General features: G+C 45.3%; 2 protein-coding genes across 6 annotated transcripts in view; both read left to right on the top strand.

Moving 5' to 3' along the window:
- The window catches only part of Ccdc142 (coiled-coil domain containing 142), a 7,505-nt gene extending 2,967 nt beyond the window's left edge, over positions 1–4,538 (top strand). For 2 of the 4 annotated variants that reach the window (XM_010631581.3, XM_010631580.3), the window contains 4 exons: positions 3,310–3,424; positions 3,635–3,812; positions 3,938–4,137; positions 4,271–4,538. In XM_010631581.3, coding sequence (XP_010629883.1) covers positions 3,310–3,424; positions 3,635–3,812; positions 3,938–4,137; positions 4,271–4,527 — 750 coding nt within the window. In that variant the 3' untranslated portion in view covers positions 4,528–4,538. Of the gene's footprint in view, positions 1–3,309; positions 3,425–3,634; positions 3,813–3,937; positions 4,150–4,270 lie in introns of those variants that run through there. The other 2 variants (XM_033764998.1, XM_010631582.3) reach the window with 2 other exon arrangements.
- A 657-nt stretch (positions 4,539–5,195) lies between these two features.
- Mrpl53 (mitochondrial ribosomal protein L53) lies at positions 5,196–6,526 on the top strand. 2 transcript variants are annotated; one of them, XM_010631584.3, is made up of 3 exons: positions 5,196–5,504; positions 5,590–5,702; positions 5,799–6,526. In XM_010631584.3, exons 1-3 carry the CDS (start codon positions 5,215–5,217, stop codon positions 5,930–5,932), a joined length of 537 nt encoding a protein of 178 aa, XP_010629886.1. In that variant the 5' UTR covers positions 5,196–5,214; the 3' UTR covers positions 5,933–6,526. The 2 variants fall into 2 exon arrangements, with proteins under 2 accessions (XP_010629886.1, XP_010629885.1); XM_010631583.3 differs by having other exon boundaries at positions 5,578–5,702.
- The last annotated feature ends 1,066 nt before the right edge of the window (positions 6,527–7,592 follow it).

The following is a 7,592-nucleotide window of genomic DNA, read 5'->3' as shown; positions in this document are numbered from 1 at the left end:
TTTTTTTTTTTTTTTTTTTTTTGAGACAGGGTCTTGTTATGTAGTTCAGGCTGGCCTTAAACTATGTAGGCAAGGCTGGCCTCAAAGTCACAGCAATCTTCCTGCCTTAACCTCCCAAATGCTGGGATTACAGGCATGCACCACCACACTCTGTCCCTGAGGTAAATTTTGTAAAGAAGAATCAGGATAAATGATTACCTCTTTCCTTTTTCTTACCAGTGTACAATGTTTCTTTCTTTAGAAAGTGTTTCTTTTTAAAAGTATAATATGTGTTCTTATTAAAGTAATACATGTCCATAGTTTAAAAAGAGAAAGAGGTCCGTAAAGTGGCTGACATCTGTAATCCCAGCATTTGGGATGCTAACACAGGAGGAGAATGAGACCCTGTCTCAAAATTTAAAAAATTAAAAAGGGCTAGGGGTGTAGTTCAGTGTTAAAGTGCTTGCCCCTTATGCACAAGACCCTGGATTTAATCCCTAGCACCGTCCCCCAAGTAAAATATGTAGAACAGTGTTTTGGTTTTTTTTCTTTTGGTAATGGGGATTAAACCCGGGGTCTTCACACTAAACTACATCCCCAGCCCTTTTTTGAGGCAGGTTCTTGCTAAATTGCCCAGGCTGGGCTCAAATTTCCGCTCCTTCTGCCTCAGTTTCCTATAGTGCTGGGATTACAGGCATGTACCTCAACACCCAGTTTGTAGATTTAAAAAGTAGCACTTTATTTGCCCTCAGTACCTCTCTGGATTCATTTTAGAGTGATAATCTTTGCCATACTTGGCTGTTTCTTCTAAGATCTCCTTTTCTTTTTTTCTTTTTTCTGGTATCAGGGATTGAACTGGGGACATTGTGCTTGCAAGGCAGGTGGCAGAACCACTGGGCTAAATCCCTGGCCCTAAGATCTCCTTCTATATTTGTGAATAAAGCTATACTTCTGTTTTAATTTTGCCCCATTTTACACATTATCTGTTCCCGCTATGGAAGATGTCTTTCTTTTTGTTTTTCTTTTCCTGCCCCATTTTCTCCTTTTTGCCCTGAGTAGGGACATAGCTAGAGTTCATGTTAACCCTATACCCCTTTTCTCTACATTTTTTTTTTCTTTTGAGACAGAGTCTCACTATGTAGTCCAGGCTGAACCCAGGCTGTGTAGCCCATGCTGGCCTCAAGTTCACAGATACTCCTGCCTCAGCCATTCAAGTGCTGGGATTATAGGCATGTACTACCCCACCTGGCAATCCATAGTGTCTTGATGCTGTGAACTCCCATAAGTTAGTTTTTCTGGCTCCCAGAGTTCTAATCCAGCATCTGCATTTGCCTCTTGGGCATTTCTACCTCAACTACTGCCTTCTCAGACTCAACATGCCAAAGAGCAAGCTCACCATGAGAAGAGCAGTAATGAACTATGCTATGAACAGAAGGTTCCATATGGGACCTATGTTTTGAGTTGGTGGCTGGGCAGCTTCACAGGTACAGCAGGGGTTACTGGAGATGAGCAGTTCATAGATCCTTGGGAGAGTAGAAGAGATATGGCCTGACCAGAGCAGAGACTTGGTGTGTGTTGGGGAGAGGATGGGGTTGGAGTAAGCGATTCAGCATCAAATCGTGGAGGGCACTGAACTCCAACCCAGAGAATGTGGGCTTTATCTCATGAGTGATGAGTAGCTGCTATCGTAGCAGAAGTGGCACAGTGAAGATGGTGATACTAGTTTGATCTAGCTATAGGGGGCATTTTAGAGGGGCAGAGGAGAGACATGGGATGCAATGTGTTCAGCTCTTGGTAGCTGAGAACAGAGCAAAAGGAACAGGGACAGTGTGCTTACCACGTGGACCAAATACTGCAAAGCTCTCCACGTGCTTTGCACCTCTGCCTGATGATCGTACTTTTGGGTGTCTCTCTAGCCACTCTAGTACATACAATGCTGGGATGAGAAAGAAAAGGTATTGTGAGTTTTCTCAGTGCTTGCTTTTAAGGTCTCAGAATGGGTGGGGGCATCTCATACTGTGTACTTTGTATCCCCAAGACCAAAGACAAAAGAGCAAAAGAGTAATATCCCTGATATGTATGAGGAAAGAGAAGTGGAATCTGGTTTGCTGGAGAACACAAGAGTTAAGATTTAGACAGGTTGTTGTCAGACGTGCCCAGGAGCCACATTGGCTCTGTCCCATACCTGGCCCTACAGGCCTTCTCTCACTGCTAAAGGTTGAACCCAGGGCCTTCACAATGAGTTACATCCCAGCCTGTTATCTGTTTCTTTATTTAGAGATAAGTTCTAAAGCGAGGGAGGGCAGGGATTTAGCTCAGTGGCGCAGAGCCTGCCTCACAAGTGCAAGGCCCTGAGTTTGATCCCTGGTATTGCAAAATAAAATAAAATAAAATAAAAGATATGCTAAAGATAAGTTCTCACTAAATTGCTAAATTGCCCAGGCTGAGCTCCATCTTACAATCCTCTTACCTTAGCCTCTCAGAGTGGTAGGATTACAGCATGTGCTACCATGTCTACATTCTTTTCCCTCTTAAGATTTCCTGGCATCCACATTTTCTTTAAAGAGGTGCTACCATATACCCCATTTCTTGGGGTTCCTCGCCTCCAAGATGGGTTATACAGCAGGAATGTTTTTTTTTTTTTTTAGAAATCTTCTTTGTTGTATTCTCTCCCCAAAAACACAACCTACTCAACAAGCACCCCCTGCACCACAAAAACCCAAACAATACCAGCACATAGGTCTTTTCTTGTTTATAACTGCTCTAGAGAAATGGTAGTAGGATGTCAAGAATATTTAATGGGAGGACATTCCAAAGGTTTCTGAATTCCAGAACATTAAAATAGTCAATGCTCCTGATCTACATTCCTGTCTTCTTTTTGTAGATAACTAGGAGATTGTTACAAGTCCCCCCTTTTCCCTCAACCTCTGCCCATTTGCAAATCACACAGATCCCTTTGTCTGTCAAGTGTTATTACACATTGGTGTTAGGTGGTGCTTTTGCACATTGAGGGGGTGGTAGTCTCTTGTTTTCCCTAAAGTTTCAATAGAATAAAGTGAACCTTGAAGATTTTCCATCCACTGAATCAAGGTGAGGAGAGCAGGGTAATCCTAGGACAACTGTATCTACTGCAGTTTGGATCTAGATTACCTGGAAAACTCAATGAAAGCTATAGCATTTCACCTTAGAAAATTCCCATACTCACACAATTATGCATTTAATTCTAGGGTTTTATGGACACCAAATTGAAAACCTTACGTTTATAGCAGTATCAAAATTTGGAAAACTCCTAACAAATAGGCCCCATTTACTTTCTTCCTATTCCCACAGCTCCTGCCTGAAGAGTCACTAAGTCTTTTTTTCCAAGAATGTCATAAACAAGCCACACAGGGCTTCAAGCTTTACATGCCACAGGGTCGGTACTGGAGGCTTCGTCTCTGTCCTGGTAACTTTCCCTTCTAGATTCTCCTTCCAGGGTTCCCAGGGGGTAATTGTGTCCCAGTCCTTCCCAGCTCCACACCTCTGCCTCCATTCTTGTCTTCACCTTCTGTGCTCTCCCCTCCTGAGATCCTAGCCTCTTCTCCCAAATACTTCATTTGGAGATCCATTGGATCCCTGTAGCTCATATTCTGTCCTTTCTTGTCTCTCACTCCAGAACTTCCCCGAGTTCCTAGTGAGTATGCTGGATTGGTGGTTCACACCGTACTGGATCCTGTGTTGCAAGGAGTTCAGGGATTGCCACCCCAAGCCCAGGCCCTCGCCCTCAGTCAGGCACTGACAGCCATCCTGGGTGCCTGGCTTGACCACATCCTTACCCATGGGATCCGGTTCAGGTGGGAAGAAAAGGCAGCAGTGGCAGGGGGATGAATGGATCTGGGAAGAGGAGGGCGATAGGCTGGGTAGAGCAGTTTGGAGAGGTTGGAGGGGTTAGGTGGCCACATTATACCTGGACATTTAGCCTGCAGGGAGCACTGCAACTCAGACAAGACTTCGGAGTGGTCAAGGAGTTGCTGGAAGAAGAGCAGTGGGACCTGTCACCAGAGCTTCGTCAAACTCTGCTCATGCTCAGCATCTTCCAGCAGCTAGATGGGGCCTTGCTGTGTCTATTACAGCAGCCCCTGCCCAAGACTCGAGGCCACAGGACATCCCCTTGTTGCTGTATGTCATTTTCTTTCCCCAGCCCCAGCCTGTCCTGCTTCCCAATTGCTTTAAGTGACCCACACCCTACTTACCTTTGATCTGATTTTAGCATCTCACTAATAGCTAGCCACTTGCTTTCCACTCCTACTAGGTGTTGGTAATGAAGTCCAGACCACAGGATTGGCCAGCAGCAGCCTCAACAGTCTGGAGAACCTGGAGCCCCCTGTACTGCCCGGAGTACCCCCAGCCCAGACAACCCAGTTGCAAAGCACCTTGGGAGGTGGAAGACCTAGCCTTGAGGCTTACCTGGTAGGAAATCAGCAGGCCTGGCTTGCTCTTAGGCAGCACCAGCAGCCCCGTTGGCATCTGCCTTTTCTTTCCTGCCTGGGGATCAGTCCTGAATCCTAAGGAATCAGGACCAGGAGCTCCTCATCTCTGATTGGAAAACCATTGACATTTGAAACTATAATTTCAAGAAGCCTAGACCTGAGAGCTTAGAAGAAAGAATAAACTATATAGAGCCTGGAATTACAAGCTAAGAATCCAAGGTCACTTGCAGCCTGAAGGTCAGCATCCTTGGGATATCTAGGTCCTCATTCTGAAGAGATCTCAGGGCTAGAGGGTTAGATCTCAGGAAAAGGGGGAAAACAATAGACAAGCAAGATGACACTTCCATGTAAATATCAGAAGCCAGGCTAAAGAGTTAATTCTTGGGGAGCCACAGAGTTGGAATAATCACATGGATCAGTCTCCAGGGGTGTGTTAACCTGTATTCCCTCCCCATTACTATTTTCAGTCATTTAAGAATATTGGGCTGTAGGACCTTCAGTTTAAGCTTTGGTTATTCGGTTACCTAAATGAAATTTACCTCCTGGCAGACAGATAATCACTGCTATGGTAGTGTCCTCTCCTTGGAAGGTGCCAGGATTTCAGCTGGAGTTAACATAGATGTGAACATCAAGATACGGAAAGGGAAAGGCTGCGGCTGCAGAAGACAGGTGTTTTCCATGCAAAGGTGTTTCACACTATTGTTTTCACTGTAGTACAAGTGGAGTTAACCATAGGTAGTGTTTACTGACCTTTTTGGATCCCGTCATGTCCTGTAACGAAATCACCTCTCCCTGCCTTCCTCCCCCGGGGCTGGGGACCCGGGAACACTTTGGAGGCAGACAGACTGGGAGTCTCTACCCGAAAGAAGGGGGGCGGGGTTGGCGGAAGGCACAAGTCAATCTTCAGCAACTGCATCGCGGTGACACGCCCTGCCGCCGGAGTCTTTCCGGGGCGGAGGTCACCATGGCGGCCGCCATGGCTCGGCTTGGTCTGCGGTCGATCAAGGAAGTTCGGGTTCAATTCTGCCCTTTCGAGAAGAACGTGGAGTCCACGAGGTACTGGAGAGGTGAAGGGAGACGGGTCGGGAAGGGCTCTGCCCTGCACCCTCTCAGACCAGCGCTCACGCAGTTTTACCGGTAGGACCTTCCTCCAGGCGGTAAGCAGCGAGAAGGTTCGCTCCACCAATCTCAACTGCACGGTGATTGTGGATGTGAGGCACGACGGCTCGGAGCCCTGCGTGGATGTGCTTTTCGGTAGGCTTGAGTGGAAAGACGGGCAGGAGGGGAGGCAGGCAGCCCCTGCCCAGCCATTCCCGCGGTGCCTAACTCTTCTGTTTGAATCTTCCCCAGGAGATGGGCATCGCCTGATTATGCGCAGCGCCCACCTCACCGCTCAGGAAATGTTTGTTGCCTTTGCCTCCCATGTCCAGGCCAGAAGCTCTGCAGGGAACGGGGAGAAGTCAGAAGCTGGTACTGGGCGCTGACAGTGAGGAAGAGACCCACAAACTGATTTTGGCCTAGGACTAGAATACTTGCCTGAGAAGTCCTTGACTTAATCATTCAAGGACCAATTGGAGGGCCACTGAGAGGGTAGGGGCCAGGGGAGCTTCACCACTTCTGAGGCAAGATGGGGTGGGAGGGGTGAGGGCAACCTTTGAGGTTTTTTTCACTTCCCATCACTTAACTGCTTAACACTTTTGAATTTGGCTTTTCCCGTTACTTAACGTTCTTTTAAATTTTTCTTTTAAACCAATCTAGTGGTTTTTCTCAGTCCTTCTCTTACTTAGTAGCTTCTTTTCACTCTTAATTTACCCCCTTGTGGAAGCTTTCTCCTTCTTGGATCTTTTTCTTTTTCTAACCATAAAGATATTAATACTCTTGTCCTTCTTTTTCTCTTTATCCCTGTGGCATCCTATCTTCTGTGTCATAGACTTTTCATTTTTGCTTGGTTCTTCCCATCTTCTATCCTGTAGTAAGTTTACCCACTACCAGCTTCCTCCACAAGCCACCAACAAGCTTTTTGTAAAAACAGAATTGATAATTATACATATGCATATGTTTGCTTCTTTCGCCTGGCTTCCCCATAACCTTTTTGTTTGTTTGTTTGTTTGGGGTTTTTTTTGGTTTTTTGAGACAGGGTCTTACTATGTAGTTGAGACTGACCTAGAACTCACTATGTAGCTCAGACTGGTCTCGAACTCACAGCAATCCTCCTGCCTCAGCCTCTCGAGTGCTGGGATTATAGGCATGCGCTACCATGCCCAGCTTCCCCATACCTTTTTAAATGGCATTTCAGTCACCTGGACTGAAAGACACAGGTTTATCCTTTATTCTGTCCGCTTTCCCTGCATATTTAATCTATGAGTTAAAAATATTGTGTTAATTTTTAAAATCTCTTTAGCAGTTTCTCCATTCCCATTCATTCTCTTATATCACTGTTGCAGTTTCTTGTCTGGTTTTTTTCCTAAACATTTTTGCTACTTAATTTTATTTTTCCAAAGCACATGACTGTTTACCTCAAACCAATAGCTGTTTGACAAAACAGTGCCTGAAATGGTTTTTCATATGGGGTTAATGTCCATTAGTTTGGATCATGAAATGAATTTGGGGAATTAAATCAACCTTTAAAAAATAAAATAGCCTCAGAGTACATGTCACATGAAGTGGCAAGTATTCTTTCTGGAAACTATATAATTGTGTGCGTCTGTGTATTTGCATATATTTGATTATTTCTTACTGTGGATTATAGCAAAAATAAAAAAGAGCTGAAACTCCCTGTCATAGAGAACTTCAGAATGCCCAGCTAGGTGGGCAAAGAGCTTTTAGACACTGGCTGCTACTGATTTTGCCAAATACATTTTCCATGACCCTCCAATACCATCAACACTTCCCTGCCAAAAAGAGGATTCAAAGCATGTCTCCCTGGACTCCACCCACCTTTAAAAAAGAAAACTAGTGGAGGCAGTATAGCGCAATAACCAGCCAGAGTGCCTAGGATTGAAATTGCAGTTCTGCCCTTAGTAACTGTGTTACTTTGGACAAATTAATCTATCAGTGCCTGCTTCCTCATTTGCAAGTAAGGATCATAGTACAGTTGGCCCTTTATCCATGAGTTCTGTATCCTTGGATTCAACCGTCCTCAGA

This window comes from Fukomys damarensis, unplaced genomic scaffold (assembly GCF_012274545.1).
Source record: "Fukomys damarensis isolate Sample0158 unplaced genomic scaffold, DMR_v1.0_HiC HiC_scaffold_2, whole genome shotgun sequence".
Taxonomy (NCBI): Eukaryota; Metazoa; Chordata; class Mammalia; order Rodentia; family Bathyergidae; genus Fukomys; species Fukomys damarensis.
The sequence above is the reverse complement of the archived record's forward strand: the minus strand, read 5'-3'. Positions and strand labels throughout refer to the sequence as shown.

What these genes read in the sequence shown, in the direction of transcription:
- Mrpl53 (XM_010631583.3), top strand. Translation starts at nt 5,215, where the DNA reads ATGTCCTGTAACGAAATCACCTCTCCCTGCCTTCCTCCCCCGGGGCTG. An exon ending in AAGAACGTGGAGTCCACGAG is followed by an intron (nt 5,505 to 5,577) that starts GTACTGGAGAGG and finishes GCGCTCACGCAG; the next exon opens with TTTTACCGGTAGGACCTTCC. An exon ending in CTGCGTGGATGTGCTTTTCG is followed by an intron (nt 5,703 to 5,798) that starts GTAGGCTTGAGT and finishes AATCTTCCCCAG; the next exon opens with GAGATGGGCATCGCCTGATT.